The sequence below is a fragment of the Plectropomus leopardus genome, chromosome 13 (genome assembly GCF_008729295.1).
Source record: "Plectropomus leopardus isolate mb chromosome 13, YSFRI_Pleo_2.0, whole genome shotgun sequence".
Lineage (NCBI taxonomy): Eukaryota > Metazoa > Chordata > Actinopteri > Perciformes > Serranidae > Plectropomus > Plectropomus leopardus.
Window position 1 is genome coordinate 18,901,622 of NC_056475.1, and position 17,634 is coordinate 18,919,255.

General features: G+C 41.3%; 1 protein-coding gene across 4 annotated transcripts in view; it reads left to right on the plus strand.

The window, feature by feature from the left end:
- Positions 1 to 16,519, plus strand: part of LOC121952297 (stAR-related lipid transfer protein 13-like) — a 46,435-nt gene extending 29,916 nt beyond the window's left edge. For 3 of the 4 annotated variants that reach the window (XM_042498873.1, XM_042498874.1, XM_042498872.1), the window contains 13 exons: positions 3,048 to 3,119; positions 4,821 to 4,902; positions 6,370 to 6,433; positions 7,111 to 8,414; positions 9,272 to 9,442; positions 10,807 to 10,966; positions 11,409 to 11,607; positions 11,758 to 11,971; positions 12,575 to 12,689; positions 13,358 to 13,609; positions 13,906 to 14,123; positions 14,993 to 15,169; positions 15,255 to 16,519. In XM_042498873.1, the coding sequence (XP_042354807.1) occupies positions 3,048 to 3,119; positions 4,821 to 4,902; positions 6,370 to 6,433; positions 7,111 to 8,414; positions 9,272 to 9,442; positions 10,807 to 10,966; positions 11,409 to 11,607; positions 11,758 to 11,971; positions 12,575 to 12,689; positions 13,358 to 13,609; positions 13,906 to 14,123; positions 14,993 to 15,169; positions 15,255 to 15,372 (3,146 nt within the window). In that variant the 3' untranslated portion in view covers positions 15,373 to 16,519. Of the gene's footprint in view, positions 1 to 105; positions 979 to 3,047; positions 3,120 to 4,820; positions 4,903 to 6,369; positions 6,434 to 7,110; positions 8,415 to 9,271; positions 9,443 to 10,806; positions 10,967 to 11,408; positions 11,608 to 11,757; positions 11,972 to 12,574; positions 12,690 to 13,357; positions 13,610 to 13,905; positions 14,124 to 14,992; positions 15,170 to 15,254 lie in introns of those variants that run through there. The other variant, XM_042498875.1, reaches the window with a different exon arrangement.
- The last annotated feature ends 1,115 nt before the right edge of the window (positions 16,520 to 17,634 follow it).

Below are 17,634 nucleotides of genomic sequence, written 5' to 3' on the forward strand. Positions count from 1 at the left end.
CCCCCCCCTCATCCCAGCTGTCTGCCTGTCTCATCCTCTTTGCATTCTCTGACTCACTGGGGGCAACATCTGGACAGTGCTGAATGTCGGCTCTGCTGTGTGTATTGTATGTGTGTGCGCTCTTCCACACATTGTTTTGGTCTGCAGTTTTGTACAGTAAAGCAACAGAGAGGGGCCGAGGTCAGAGTCTCCTTGCCAGCCTGCCAGTAGGTTCTAGCTGACACGTGAAGTTAGCGTCCAGCAGTCGTCAGTCTGTGACCTCGGGGGCTGGCTGATGCAAACACCAGCTGAAATCAGCCATTTCCTAAATGAACGTGATGGAGCATCAGCAGCGCTGGTGATGACACAGAAGATGTGGAGTTGGTGGCGTCAACCAGCTTCTGGGCGAAGCAGAGAAGAAGAGAGGATGAGGAGGTTTCAGTGAAAGGAGAAAAGGCTGATGGATAGATGATGGAAGCTTTTTTTTGTTTTGTTTTTTGAGAAAAGTCCTGAGGGGATGAGACAAGACTAAGAAGGTGCAAAAAGAGTACAAAGGGGGAAAAGAAAGGTTTTATCATAAAGACAAAAGAAAAGAAGTGAAGGAAAAATACATTTCTATGAAAAATCTAAAAAGAAATTTACAAGACGGCAAGTGTTTCAAGAGTGAGAGGAAGAACGTATTGTGGTGCAGCACGCGGCAGAGAGAGCTGTAAAAATAGAGAGATATTGTATGTGTGTCCTAACAAAGCAGAAAGTGCAAGAGAGGAGGTTGAGAAGAAAATTAGAGGGAAGAGAAAACCTGCATGGGGCAGGCTGGAAGAGGGAGGCAGAGTTGTAAACACAAGGGTTGGAACGGCGGCGAGGAGGAAAGTACAGAATCGATGCCACTTGATGGAAAGCTGGAGAGCAGGCGAGTGGATGTGCCATGGGATGGAGAGGAAAGTGAGAGAAGGAGAAAGAAATAGAAGCATGTCATCAGCCACACCATGAGGGCTTCAAGTAAGTCTTCAGTTTTCTCACCCTGCAGGCTATCTCTGGTCCTCCGAGTCTTCAGACTATTTTCAGTATTACAAGGAATATTTTTCATGATCTAGCCTTGTGTTGCTTGATATGTACTTTAGAGAGAGAGGAGTTATGCTGAGAATGCTTGGAGAGGGATGTAATTGCTGGATTGCGGTGAAAGGATCATTTCCTCTGACCGTTCTCATCTCTGATGGTGAAGACAGAGGCGTTTTATTGCCCCGCTGAACTTTGTCCCCTGTGTTTCTGTGGTGCCTCTCCTGTTCACTGCCAGCACCTCTGAATCACTGAACAAGACATGTGAGAGTGAATGAGAATGATGCCTGTTTTTTTTTTCTTTTTACACTGGTGCAAGAAACCAAACAGTAGCAATTTTACCGGTACAGCAGTGAAAGGAATGTGGAAAAACTATATAAGCAAGTGCAAAACAAAGTGACACAGTACGATGATGACATGATACTTTCTTATATAGAGAATATAACAAAAAAATGGTTAAAATAATGGTCAATAATTCTAATGATAACATTTTGCAGTTTCAGTTATATTTGGGAAACTGGTTGAATATGGCATGAGTGTGTATCTGTATGATTGGAAGGTCTTGGGTTTTGTTTGACAGTGGGTGGGGGACTCATGAAACCTCCATCAGAAAAGTTTAACCATCAGTTTGTTGCATTCTGGTGACTTTTTTGTGCACAATTTTGTGCTTTTTTTGCATCAACTTATGGTGTAAATGTCTTTAATTTTGTCAAAATAACTGTCCTCTGCTATAATGTTTTGGTTGAGGGGACAGTTGTACATGTTCTAAAAACTGGCGATGTGTTCCTTACATCCACCTCAGAATCTGCTGCAAAAGATTGAAAAGTTATGATTATTTTGACATTTTAATGGGGGTTTGGAGTGCCACATTGTAATATTTAAAAACTGTGGAAGTTTGTATTATTTTGAACTTATTTTGTTTTGTCATGGCCTTTCGTGATTTGTTACTTATTATTTAATTTGTTTGATCTGGTTTTGAGTTTTTTAGATTAACTCTCCCTCGTTCTCACTCTCTCTCGCACAGTTTTTTTTAAATGTATGTGTGTGTCTTTGTGTGTTTGTGTGTATGCAAGGGCGTAGGTTTTGTTTCAACATTGGAGGGACAGATGTGAAATGTTTCCTGCATTCAGTCTTGTTATGCGCCAATTTGTGCATTTTTTGCATCGATTTAAGACATGTCCCCTGCGTTCCCCAACATCTACACATATTTGTGCATATATAGGTGTAAATACATCTCTGTATAAATATATCTTTTTTTTTATTGCAGTATTTTTTAACAAAAACATTTTAACAAAACTCATGTGATTGCTGGCACCAACATCATTCAGATGTCTTTGTCAGCACAAAGCTTTGCAGAGCAGTTTAATCAGTGTGTGCTCATAAAGAAAACCTACATGAACAGCCCAGAGCTGCCAGTTTAGCAGTGTGAGCAATACATACAGTATGCTGGCGGAAAAAAGCAGTAAAACAAACGCCTGTAAAACGTCTCGTGGTGCTGGCGGCAGCACCTAATGGGGTGTGGTGCCATGTGTAAGGCCTGTTAAATTTACGCGTTAACGGCTGAAATCTGACTGCTGGTTTATCTGAGTGGATATCACTGGAAAGTACAGGATGTTATAATGTTAAACTGTGTAAACTGTTTCCTTTGTCCCTCACTGGCTCACTGCCAGATTTTCCAATCTCATCATTCCAGTGAATTCCCAGAGGAAAATTGAATTCTCTGAGATGTTCCTCTGACGTTTGCTAAAAATACTGGAGGAGGGATAACAGACAATGTTCTGCTCTTTATTTCACTCTTTGACTCCTAATTTATCTGATTTTGGTTCAATAATAACGAACTAACTAGTACATCAAGTCAGACATATGAGACATCAGTCCAGTGGAATTCAATATTGTCCTCCACTCAAATGTTGTGACACCATGTGTTTTCAGTAAAAATGCCTCGAAATTAATGTGATAAATGTGTTTATGTGTGCACTCAACCATGCCTCTACCTTTATTTATGCTTTCAGAGATTGAGGCTAAGGAGGCTTGTGATTGGCTCAGAGCAGCGGGATTTCCACAGTATGCCCAGCTCTATGAAGGTAACACACACACACACACACACACAAACACACACACACACACACACACACACACAGTAGCATTTACCCAGCTGCCTTTTTTACACAAAGACTTGTCCCTTTAGATCTCTCCTTTTGTTCAATCCTGCTGCTGTTTTTCTCTCTGTATCTTATTTTTTTCCCATCATCTCTGTTTTTCTCTTTTGCTGCCATCCCTCCATCTTTGTATCCTCGTCTTCTGGGCCTCTGCGTTCTATTTCCAGGCTTCAGTTCCTGTCCAGAGGGAGGGGGTCATGGGAAAGGCCTTGTTATCACTGCTGGGACTCTCACAGCTTCTCTTTTTCTCTTCTTTCTTCCACCTTTTTCAAGCCTACATTTTCTCGATGTCTCTTTCGTTTTGTCTGTCTTTCTGTCTTTTCATTAAGTCTTCCTCCTTGCTTACATTTTGCCCTCTTTGCACTTCTCTAGAAAGCCTACAGGCGCTCATTCATGTGATGATCATCGGGTCTCATACAGTAGAGGCACAAACAGGAAGTGGCCCTAGTAATCTAAGAAGTAGCTCTTAAAATCCAGCAGCTTTAGCAACACACACACACACACACACACACACACACACACACACACACACACAGACACACACACACACACTGCGCTTCTCTGAGAACTGCTGTGAGCTCCAGTAATGTGGGGTTATGAATGCCGGCCTCTGGGACTCTGTGGCTGCTCCCGGGCGCACATGATGCCTGCAGTCTGCCACCACACACAGAGAGAATCACCAAAATAAAAGGCTCGAGTCATTTTGGCATTGTGTGGAATTCAAGATATTTTGGGGGTTTAAAAGTGTGTGTGTCTGTGTGTGCATGCTCTGTAAACTTCATATGCAGATGGCAGGTGTTGTGCCACATTTCACAGACTTCATTAACAGTTAACTGGAAAAGAATTGTGCGGTCTCCTGTCAGTCATTACCCAGGGATGGAATGCAGCAAAGTACTTTTACTAAAGTACTGTACCTAAGTACAAATAAAATTTTAGGTAATTATACTTGAGTATTTTCCTTTCATGCCACCTTACAATTTTACCTCATTACATTTAAGAGGGAAATATTGTACTTTTTACCTCACTACATTTAACTGTACACTTTATTCACTTACAAACTGTTCATACAAGTGCAGCTGCAACGATTAGTTGATTAATCAGTCGAATGACACAAATTAATTGCCATCTATTTTGATAAACATTCAAGTTTTTTTTCGATTTAAAAAAATCATTTTGAGGTTTATTGGTCTTGTCTTTCTATTTTGTACATTTTCATGGGGTGTTTTATTTATTTTTTTTTTTTATAAATTTAAAAGCTTTGGGGATGTTTTTTAATGTGTTTTAATGTTTTTTTAATCAAATCATTTTGAGGCATTCCGGGGGTGTATTTCTTATTTTCTAATAATTTCAAGGTTTTGGTATGATTTTTTTATATATATATATTTTTCTGCATAAGGCACTTTTACTTTTAATACCTAAAGTATATCTTCCTGATTATACTCACTTACTTCTACTGCTACAAGTAGCATTTTAAATGCAGGACTTTTACTTGTAACAGATTATTTTCACCATGTGATGTTAGTACTTTTACTTAAGTAAAGGATCCTATACGAGGATACTTAGTTCACAACTGTCATTAAACAAAACTCGCTTGTTTTCTGCTTCCTCTCCAACTCTCTCTTACAGATTCCCAGTTTCCAATTGACATTTCCTCAGTGAAAAGGGACCACGACTTTTTGGACCGGGATCTGGTGGAGCCTCTATGTCGGTGAGGACACTTATATTCCTTCCCTCGTCTCCTCCCGGTTCTGTACCTGTCCCTGCGGCCTGGTGCTAACCGCTAATCACTAGATGTCTGACCCCGACCCCTAATGAACTCCCCATCCCTGTCTCCCCACTCAGACTCCCCGGTCTTTGATCTGGTAACCTCCCCTCCCCTCTGCCACGCTCTGATCTCCCATTCAAAGAGCAGAGACCCTCAGGGGGCACAAAAGGGGGGCTGAGGATAATGGGGAAGGAGTGAGGGGATGCCAGTTTTTTCTACCAGATGGCTTTGAGTAGCTGTGACTGTGTGTATTTTAAGTCCCTGTGCACACCTCTATGATCTTTTTGCTTCACATCTCCTATTCCTCTCTTCTCATTGAAGTTTTCCCCAGCTTGCACCAGCATATCCCTTCACCATTCACCCCCACCTCTCTTATATCTTAGCATTACTGATATTGTGAGAGACTACGCACTGGACCCCCTGAGAACTGTCTTAGAAGCAGTAAGACACAAGCTCGCTCTTGTCACCCTTTACATTGCTTATACTCTCCAGAATTGTATTAATTTTGGATTATACCATAGATAATAGATTTGACATATTCTGCTCTATGCTTGCATGACCACATGATGTATGAAGCATAGACTTCTAAATCTGTATTTATATATTCAACCAGGGGGAATTGTTTGTACCATCCTACTGCAGAAATACAGGGCGTGGAGGCAACAGCGGCTCCATCTGTGTATTTTTCAACTTTAATGTTTACTTTCAGCCAGAAAGACAGTTGATATGACAGCTTGCTGTTCCCTATTGGTATTTTTCTTTCTGGTTTATATGTAGCAACAAGAAATCCCTTGTGTGCCAGTTTGTTTGAGAGGACAGTGAGAGTAAACAGTGAACAAAAGAGGATTTCTCAGTGTGCTATTAGAGGTTAAAATCTTTCGAATGACAGAGGTCACCAGCCCCAAAAACATGTTTTTAATGATCTCATCTCGAAAGGAACCGACACAGACATCACCCTCCTTACCTGCCACTGTTCACATCCACTGGGATGCAGAAGGAGGATGGGTGCAGACTGCACAGAGACTTTTTGGTGAAGACGTTGCCCCCCAGCCACGCTCCAGATCATAGAAGTGGGAGGGGGCGGGGATACGGACAGATGAAGGGAGGAGGGAGGGAAGTGGAAGGGAGGAGCCGGCTGAGTTTGGAGGGAGATGCGCTTGTGGAGGGTGGGGATCAGTCCCAGAGGAGAGGTGCCAGAGAAGGAGAGGCAGGAGAAAAGGCAGTGTGTGAGAAAGTGACAGAGGGGAGTGTAATGAGAGGGATAGAGTCAGAAGACATCAGAAGGAAAGAGACAGTGAGAGGTGAGAGATAGTGTTACTGTAAAGAGGGAAACAAACACACACAGACAGACAGAGCACATCCAACCATCCGGTCCCAGCACGTTTCACTGACTCTGTGTTTGTGTTGCAGACGTCTAAATACTCTGAACAAGTGTGCCTCCATGAAACTGGATGTCAGCCACCCCAAGAAGAAAGTAAGACATTTTTTTTCTTGACAAAGTCTGTTATTGTTTTGCTGATTAGCTGCTTTGCCAGCTGTCATGAAGATGTTTCTACAGTATCTTTGTGGAGGATTTTACAGTTTGAGGTTTTTCTTTAATTACTTTTGTTACTACTGTTCACAATTAAAGGGACAATTCACCCCAAAATCAAAAATACATATTTGTCCTCTTAGCTGTAGTGCTGTTCACCAATCTAGATTGTTTTGGTATGAGTTGCAGAGTGTAGGAGTTATTGGCCATAGAGATGTCTACCTGCTCTCTAATATAATGAAACTAGATGACACTTGGGTTGTTCTGCTCTTCAGCGTATTGTGAAGTTAGTACACCATTTGGTAAAAATAAGTAGTTCCTACATGAAGTCAAGGTCTGTGGATTATCTTGAGTAACTGGGTCATGATTTCTGGAGTTTGTGGAGTTTTTGTGGAGTTTTTCACACTTAGTAACTGACACTTAAACAATCTACATTAAGAAATAGCACTATAGGAAAATGTGTAATTTGATTTTGGTGTAAATTACCCCTTTAACTCCAGTATGTACACATTTGGGCCCTTTGATTGAAGGCTGGTGAGAATTGTGCCCCAAAGTAACTATTTTCTGGCTTTGTGTTGCATTTTTTTTACACTGTCTTTTCTTCCTTTATCACTCCATAGAGTGAAGACTCTGATGAAGATGACCCGTTGGCTATCAGTAAGAGGTGGACGTTTGAATGGAGCAGCCGACGCTGGTCTCGCCTGCAGGACTTCCTGTTGGACAGCACCAATGAAAGCAGCCCGACAGGTCAGGGGGAGGGTCTGCTGCACAGCACAGTGAGCAGTGAGAGTGTGCTGACGGACCTGAGCGAGCAGGAGATCACAGAAATCTCCTCACTGCACAGCGAGGACTCCGCCTCTGCCATGCCCGACTCCATATCTATGGCATCTCTCTCTGCGTCCTACCAACCACCCAGAGATCTTCCTCACTACAACTCCCTGCCAATCAAGAGCAGCCGACACGGGCAAGGGGGGCGGAGTAAAGCCAAAGAGTTTTTGCGTCGCATGGAAATAATGCGCACTTGGGGGCCGTCGACGAGACGAAAAAGCTCAACTCGCAGGCCACCGCTGGTCATCAGTGGGCCGGTGTTGCAGGGCGAGGAGCCTCACGCACTGCAGGTGCTCCAGTGTACTCCCATCAGCCAACTAGAACAAAGCTCTCAACACAACCACCAAACTGATGGTAACACTTCCTCTGTCTCCCCTACCAATGACTGTAAAGACCAACCCACGGTGAGCCCAAGCAGCGAGACAGTGGCGCCCAGTGTGAAGGAGCCTGTGAGTACAAAACACCGCACTGCCAGCAAGAGAAGCAGCATGTATCTGGAGGATATGGAGCTGCTTTCTCAAGGTAAGAGGACTGAAGGACAGAGCCAGTTTGGCAGAAACCAGTTTCGCTCATATGAAAACCTACTCATTCACGTCCCCAAAGACCACAAACCAGGCACCTTTCCAAAAGCTTTATCCATAGAGAGCCTGGCACCTTCTCCTGGTGACGGGAACAACGGCCCAAAGACTCAAAGTTCTCCATCCAACAATGGCCTGGGTGAGCCCTGGTCTGGTAAACCTCTGTCCAAGCCCCCCTGTCCTGGGGCTCCACGGGGCAGCAGGGTGAGTGTTTACGACAACGTCCCGGGCTCCCACCTGTATGCCAGCACAGGAGACCTGCTGGACTTGGAGAAAGAGGACAATCTGTTCCCGCACCTAGATGACATCATCCAGCATGTGAGCGGCTTGCAGCAAATAGTGGACCACTGGAGCCGCAGTGTGCTGCCTGAGGGTGAGGCAGGGGAGGAGGAAGGGGAGGGCAGGACCACTCCCAGTGAAGGCGAGAGAGATGGGGTCTCCTTGAACGACACAGATTCGACCGGAACTAGTCGGGAGAGGCGGGACTCTGGAGTTGGGGCCTCGCTGACAAGACCACGGTATGTTATTATTACACAAAGGAAATATGGCCAAAACAGTTTATTTGTTTATTTTATTTGTTTATTTGCACATACGCATGTATAGAAAAGACAGAAAAAAGATATTTAAAAAGTTTAAAAACTGGTCAGGAGAGATAAGAAGCCAAAAATGGCTGTCATATTTGATTACAATGTTGAGACTAAGCAGTAATACAAACTTGATAAAAATGTACAAATGACAAAAAAAGTTTGTATTTACAAAGTGAAAAGGATTACAAATTCATCAATGGCATGCTACAAATCTTTTGTAATTAAGAGACCTTTTCAGATGTTTTTGCAAATGACAAAAAAGTAGAGAGAGAGAGAGACTTCATTGTCCACCTAAGTGGAAATGTGTCTTTGGCTTTGCTCAGACACAACAAAGATAAATAAAACACATAAAACAACATCACATTAAAAGCACACAAATGTACAATATACATGATACAATAGTACAAACAGGCAGGTAATAAATTCTATAAATCTAAATAAATGATAATAGATGATGATTGTAGTGATGGAAGTAGGCCGTTCCAAAGAGATGCTCCTCTGTATCTCAATGAATATTGATTAAGGGAAGTCTGACAATACGGAAGATATAAGTCCTTAGAGTGTCTTAATGGAGATGAGTGAACATCTGAGGGACACTTAAACAAACACTTGGCATGAGTTAGATGTACATATTTATTAACAAATACACAAGTCTGGTTTGTAATCACTCTCAAAATGTCTTTTGAATTGAACTATGAGAATAATATTAAATTTACCCATTAATGTTGATTCTTGACTGAATCCCTCTGTGTCTCTCATCCTTTACTGGTATTTTCTCCCTGTCCCAGTCTGCGATGGCCCAGCTTCAGAACCTCTGATCATCTCAACCAGCCAGCGTCTTCACTGCAGATCAGCAGCCAATCAGCGGGCCAGCTCAGCCTGCTGCAGAAGTTCTCTCTGCTCCTCCTCACCGCCATCATGGAGAAATACTCGATGTCTAATAAACATGGCTGGACATGGTGGGTATACACTGTGCCAATTACACATCCATATGTTTCTCTGCTCCTCTTTACGATGTGGCTATTAGCTCATATTTTATGCATTCATTCATAATCCAGGGAATGTGCCAGATGTGATGTCAGGACATTTAGACACTGAAACTTTTTTCAACTTCTGGTTTGGACCTGTGTCACTTTTGCGTCTGCGTATGTGTCTGACAGTTTTTGCAGTGGCCTCTGTTATTATTACTGCTTCCTCTAAATTATCTAGATAACACCTGAAACAGCAGGATCATACAGTATGAGCCAAGACCTTCACACAAACCCTTATTATCTGCTTCATCCACTGTACTGATACAGACTGTTATAATGAGTTTGTACAGGATTAACCCTATAGCCCCATTTATATCATACTTTATACATGTCTTTCTGTGACCTTCATGTCATCCACATTAACAATTCTTCCCTGAAAAATTTGTCATATGCAATCTTGACCTCATTGTATAAAATGACCTATAATGATCTTTAGGATAATCACAGCCTCATAAATTCTTTAAAATCACAAATTAGAAACCTTTGGCATTAAGAGGATGGATGGGTTTTTATGATGGCAGTTTATTTGCAGCATGTAATGTCCCAAGGCATACTATTTTTTGTCTCTCACCTACATTATGTACAAGTAAATTGATAGTCTGCCCTTTCAAGCCTGTTTGGGCATCTGTTGATGCAAGATACTGCATTTATATCTGAATATATAGTATATATTCAGTATATTTTAGCACTATTTAGTGGTGAATATTTTCCAGTGTAATGTTATGATAGTCAAATCAAGAATTGTCTAGTAAAAGTTATTTGAAAATCTTAAGGGGAGTCTAACATTTTTTACAGCTGCAGCCCTGTTAGCAGTACAAGGAGCAAAAATCTCGTGTGTCTATGTTAGTTGATGATCACAATAAAAAAAGAAAAAAACGGGGTTATGGGGTTCTGCTGCAGGTGTAATTTTGCAAGGATCTGGTTAATACACAAATTTTTATCATACGGTTTTTCTGTCTTATCCAAAAAGTGACAATGCGAGCTGACGATAATGGTCATCAGGAACACAGCACTCAAACTGTGTGACGCAGGATGTAAGGCACAGCCCCTGGGTGAAATACCAAGATTTTAGGGGCTCCCCTTAGATTCTCAGCTGTACACAACAAGCCCACAGTCACCATGACCTGCAAACACAAGCACATCCTTGTGCTGTTAACGATCCCTCCTGTTTATTTTTATGACGCCCGAGAGGGAAATTGTGTTGACCAGCATGTGCATGAAGAGACAGATAATGAAAGCATAGGTCGCTGTTTCTCCCACACACTTCCCTAATTGTTTTCTATCGCTTCCAGGTCTGTGCCCAAGTTTATGAAGCGCATGAAGGTGCCAGACTACAAAGAGAAGAGTGTGTTTGGTGTTCCCCTCATCATCCATGTCCAGCGCTGTGGTTTTCCGCTCCCTCTGTGTTTACAGCAGGCCCTCAGCCACCTCCGAACTCACTGTCTGGACCAGGTTAGACACGAAACAACATTTACAAGAGTCTGTGTGTTTCATCTGACTGTAATCAGCTGGCAAACCAAATGGATATTTTAATAATATATGTTCATTGTTTTCCATGTTTGACTCAAGAAAGTTTTAAGATCATCTAACGTTTTAACTTGATCAAAAAAGAAGTTCAATGTTTAAGTAAATATTTGGGAAAATTGTTCCTAAATTTGAATTATTGATGTAAGATCATGGTTTGTTTTTTTTTTCGTTTTGGTTGAAAAATTGGTTTTAAATTTTACTTTGAGTGGCATTAAAAGAGTCTTAAAAAGTCTTAAAACTAACTTTCCTCAAGTTGCAGGAACCCTGCTGCATTTATCATCATTTCAGCTATGAGGCAGCTGACAAAAAGCAAATATTTGTTTTCCATCTTCCTCATTTGAGCAATTCTTCTTGCTTTCTGCCTCAGGTGGGATTGTTCCGCAAATCTGGTGTCAAATCTCGTATTCAGGCTCTGAGGCAGCAGTGCGAGCTGTCCCCAGACTACGTGAGCTACGAGGACCAGTCAGCGTACGACGTGGCCGACATGGTCAAACAGTTCTTCAGAGATCTGCCTGAGCCTCTTCTAACAAGCAAGCTGGGGGAAACCTTCCTGCATATTTACCAGTGTAAGTTGCCTCGAGGCTGTGGATGCTGTAACATTTATTCGCAGCTGAAGTCATCTGCCTCAGAGGATCTGACTGTAAATGGTTGTAATTGTTAAGCTGGGACTTTTTCTTTCATCACCAGTCCTTTGTACTTCCTTGTTTCTTCTTTAGATGTCCCAAAGGAGCAGAGGTTACAGGCCGTCAGAGCGGCCATTTTGCTGATGCCGGATGAAAACAGGGAGGTCCTGCAGACTTTGCTCTGCTTCCTGCGTGATGTCACTTCCTTGGTGGAAGAGAACCAGATGACGCCTATGAACCTGGCTGTTTGTCTGGGACCTTCGCTCTTCCACTTAAGCATACTGAAGAACGAAACACTGTCACCAAGGTGAAGATTATATACACAGATGATATGATTTTAGATTCAGTGTAGATTTCATTGAACGCCACATTATTAATGTTTAACTTCCTCCTCTTTTTCATCCTTTTATTTCATATTTATATATCAGTTATAATGCAAATGATTATTAAAGGGACAATTCACCTTGAAATCAAAAACTTTGTCTTACCTGTTGTGTTATTTTATCTGTAGAGATTGTTTTGGTCTGAGTTGCCAAGTTTTTGAGATATTGATCATAGAGTTGTCTACCTTCTCTCAAATATAATTGAACTAGGTGGCACTCGGATTGTGGTGCTCAAATCACCAAAAAAGTACTATTGAAAAACAGCAATGTCTCTTTCCTGAAATCAGGAATCCAGTGTCATCATTATTATCATGATGTGTTATTTGCCACCGTGAAAAAAAATCAAAGTTCTCCGATGTTATTTTAATGTAATGCTTGTTGCTGCACGTCATGCAGCTTGCATAAAGGCTATATATGTATGTGAACTCCTTATGATAGAAATTCTTTTACCTTCACAAGTTCATTTTTTTGCTCATCTGTGTAAATCCTCATATGCTTTATGTTATGTTTCATTTCTGCTCCTTAAGGTCAATCCAAAAGAAGTACACCACGGGCCGCCCCGATCAGAAAGACCTGAGTGAGAACCTGGCAGCCACCCAGGGCCTGGCACACATGATCACTGAGTGCCAGCGTCTCTTTCAGGTCAGGATTTCTGATTTACAGCAGTATTTGATTGCTTGTATATGATTTATACATGACGGGTTAACTGCTTCTTTTATGACTGTCTTCTTAAAAGCAAAAATGAATTAATGGCCGAAGAAGAAATAATGCATGACCACATCTTAATATGTGGCATTAACAGACAAAAATAACTATGTGAAGGGAAGTGATGTTTCCCCAGCTGAGTTGTTGTTATCCAAGGCCTCAGTATAATCATGTTTAATAAACTTGTTTCTAAAACTATGTATCATCATTACCTTGAGGTTCCCAGTGTTTGCAGAGCACTACTGCTGTCAGTGAAAAACTTGACTTGACAGTGACTTGATAACAGTGCAGTTTGAAATTTAATGTGGTTTTAAAAGCTTTCATTGGAGTAAGACTGGTTACACCTTATTCACCCACATTCCAAAATATGAAAGTAACCAGTGTTGGAGTATTGTAGGATAATAATATTGTTATGGCAGTGGCCATTTGATATTAAAATCATCTCAGTGCATTTGCTAATGCACCCGTGGCAAATGGACGACCCAGTCAAATTGCACTTATTCTTCATTTATCAAGGTTTTTCCTGTGTAAGACTTGGTAGTATTTAAGGCCTGAGCTGATGTGGTGCGATGTGATGTGACGCATGTTCTCCGGCTTCTCCCTAGATCCCAGAGGAGATGGTGACCCAGTCTCGCAACTCCTACATGGAGGCTGAGCTGATGGTGCCCCCGCTGGACGAGCTTTGTAAGACTCACGAGGAGGAAGTGGATGTGGACGAGGAGGAGGAGGATGAGGAGGGATCCTATCATGCACACATAGAAAGGCTGGTCCAGAATCTGCTGGAGGAGGCCAAAGATAAGAGCAAAGGCTGGGTGTCTCGCTCAACTACTGATCATACAGAACTGGCATTTAAAAAGGTTTGTGGTCACTGAATATCTCCAATATTATGGGATTTTGAAAATGTCTGGAGAATGAAAGAAAAAAAGAAAGAAATGCATACTTTGCATTACACAATCATTTTCAGTTGGCTTCTCCATAGGAAGCACAACTCGAATGGAAACCTGTTGAACTACAGGTTTAGTGAGCAAAAAAAAGAAGGAAATTAAGGGAATATTCTGTTTTTTTTATACACATCTCTGTCCATGCACATTCAATGATCTCTTTTTCTCACCATCCCAATAAATCTAATATTCATGATGTGTTTGTGTGTCAGGTGGGAGATGGTAACCCTCTGAGGCGGTGGCGAGTGAGTGTTGAGGTGTCGGCAGCACCCAGCGAGGTGCTGCAGCGGCTCTTGAGAGAGCGCCGTCTGTGGCAGAGTGAACTGCAGCAGGAGAAAGTTCTGGAGACGCTGGACAAACAGACGGACGTGTACCAGTACTCCTGCCACAGCATGGCACCTCAGCCCAGCTGTGACTATGTGGTACTAAGGTCAGGATTAATGAATTTTGAATATGCGCATGCTTTGTGTGATTTGGAGTTTGTTATCTATATGTATTAACAGATATGTAAAAAGAATGGACATCTCACAACATGTATTTTAAGACAATTACTGGTCAAAACAGCCAACTCAAATATTCCCTAAAATATGTTTAGCATAGCTAGAATATCATACTGTATAAAAGTAGAACTACACAATTTGTCCATTGAAGGAAAATGAATTGGCAAATATTACTAAGTCACTTTTTCATTTAAAAAAAACAAAAAAACCTGATGGTTTCATGTTCTCAAATGGATGAGTGTAGGTTTCATCTCAACATTGGGGGGGTGCAGGGGGAGGGGGGGGGGGGGGGGTTGGGGGTCCTCCACCAGAAAATTTGGAGCATCAAACACAGTGTCCTGCATTCTGGTGAATTTTATGCACCAATTTGTTCCTTTTCTGTATTAATTCATGGTCTAAATGTCTTTAATTTTTCAAAATATAAGTCATCTGCCACTTTAATGTTTTTATTTCAGGGTACAAATGCACACGATCTTAATATAAACATAGAATCTACACCTGTGCTCAAATGTAGGTATTTGCAGCTTGACTTCAGCTTGCATTATGATAAACTAAATATTTTTGTTTGTAAGACAAAACGTTCATGACATGTGATGGTCATTTAAAATTTTTTCCTGATTTTTTTTTTCTTTTCTGGCCAACAATTTGTCAACTCATCAAGAAAATAATCTGCAGATTAGTTAGCAATGAAAATTATTATTATTTGCAGCCCTGATAACAAAAAGTTACCTCAAGTTCCCACATGAAATGCCTGACTAACCTCTCTGCTCTTCTCTTTGTTGACACTTTGCCCCCTCAGATCATGGCGCACAGACCTGTGTAAAGGCTCCTGTGCGCTGGTGTGTGTGTCCGTCGAACATGATGACAGCCCACGCATGGGGGCAGTGAGGGGGGTGGTGCTGGAGTCACAGTACCTCCTCGAGCCCTGTGGGACCGGGAGGACCAGGCTCACACACATCTCCAGAGTGGACCTCAGGTGTGGACCTCAAGCGCTCTGATAGTAAAGGTTTTAATAAACATTGCATTTATTAATGTGTGTTTTTATGCTACTGTCTTCACAGGGGAAGATCTCCAGAATGGTACAACAAAGCATTTGGTCACCTGTGTGTAAGTGAGGCCCAGAGGATCCGCTCTTCTTTTCAGCTGCCAGATCAGACGAGCACTGAGGCCAAGATCTGAACCCCAGAAATCAATCTTTATCTTGGGTCGCACTGTCAGAGCAGCTGAGCCTGAGAACCAGTAATCCAGGAGGGGAGTCATCCAGGCGGTGGACTTTAGTGTCTTTTCACGCTGCTGAGCCACACTGAGCTTTACTGTCCCGAGTTACAGTCATTCCCACAGAAAATGGGTATTTTTGGTCTTTTTATCCAGAGATTCTGCAGAACATCATATCACTACTTATTTATCTCATAAGTTGTGATTTTCTGTCCCATTTTTTGCCCCACGGATCAATGTTGGTTTCCATTTCAAAGTATAAAATAGCGATTTTTTTTCTTTGAATGTTCATTATTGCTTCATATAATTGGCTCATAACCATTTGCATTATGGAGAGAATGTGGTTGATTGCTCTGGATCATTCTTCCAAATCCTCATCTACCAATCCAATATCTTGTAAAAAAAATAATGACCTAATAAAACAGCCAGCACCAGAGGGCGTGATCATTAGATGGTTGCACTCTCTATCAACTTAATCTGATATTACTATAACTGATTTTATAGTATGTAAAAATGCCATGAAGGTTATTCACACTTAAAATAGAATATCCATGTTTGTAATGATTACTTTAAGAAATCTATAATCTTTTTAAAATGTCACATGGGCTGCTAGTGAATATATACAACTAATTTGATTGAAAATGCTCATAACAAGTTGTCTTCACAAATGATTTATTGAACAGACCTGAGAAAGCAGAACACATTCACCCCTGATTTGCTTTTATCACATCTATTAGACAATTAAACATCCAGTGTGTAGGATTAAGGGGGATAAATTGGCAGAAATTGAATATAACAAGTATTTTTTCTTTATTGTATAATCACCTATATGAATTGTCGCATTTTTTTCCCCGTTACTTGAGAATGAGCCATTTATCTCTACATAGGGGGCGGTTCCTCATCCACAAAATCTGCCATGTTTCTACAGTAGCCCAGAACAGACAAACCAAACACTGGCTACAGACGGGGCCATTTCCATTCTCGCTTGGGCCATCTTAGTTAGTGACCCCCCCCGGCAACGAGCCAAACAGTGTTGGGAAAACACTGATTTTTAATGTGAAACTGCTTTATACAGTGTTTTCATCGGTTTAAATCACCAGGTCAACTTTTTTTTCTCTGGACAGGAAGAGACCTCTGTGGATAATTTGGCTCTTGGTAAAGTCCTCCTGAACATCTGGATCTCAAGTTATCAAAAAAAAAAAAAAGATGAGCACACAGTAGCAGTAGCAGCAGCTGGGCAAGTGGCCCATCATCAACAAGCCAAACTGCCTTTGAAAAATGCTGACTTTTAATGTGAAGCTGCGTTATTTAGTGTTTTTACTGCTTTTGATAACCTGGTTTGTATGTTTTGGAGAGGAAGAGACCTCTGTGGATAATTCGGCTCATGGTAAAAACCTGAATAATGAACACTGAAGGAATCCTTATCAGGCACACAGGAGGAGTTTCAGCTGGTTGCAATCAACAATCAGCACCACTAAATCCTACTAAATCCCACACACTGCTCCTTTAAAAGAACAACTCTGATGATATCTGATATTGACATCTTATTACTGTAATAGCCATAATTTTTAATGAACTTTTAATCAACATTTATAAAATGCGTTTACTGTAACCATGATCGAGCCTTCTATGGGAAAAGATGCATAAATCCTATCGCTCTGATAAAAACAATTCCCATCAATATGAATGACCAGGAACAGTACAATATGGAGACACGTCAGCATTACATTGTGAAAGGTACACGAGTTCAGGAAAAAGAAGCACATAAGGGATCAGGATCACACAAAGGGGAAACACCCATCGGGTCCATAAATGTGCTTTTTACATTGTGTTGGATATCACTGTTGATTTAGTTCTGTCACTATTTTCAGTGTTATGTTATCTAAATGTTATTTTAAGGTTATTATTGTCATTTTATCGACATATGTTGTTTCACTTATTTTTTGCTGTCATGTTATACAATGTCTAAGACATGTGACCATTTCACTGCTTCTGGGAAGCATGTTTGAAATTGTGTGTGTGCGTGTGTGTGCATGGATGTGCCCGTGTATCTGCATTTTAGATACAGCCTGTATTATAAATATATATATATGTATATATGTATATATATATATATATATATATATGGTGTTGCTATGATACAGTATCTCTACAATGCCACCACAATCCTGCGTGGAGTCTGTGTGCTGGTGTGTGTGTTTGTGTAAATATGTGATGAGACGCTTT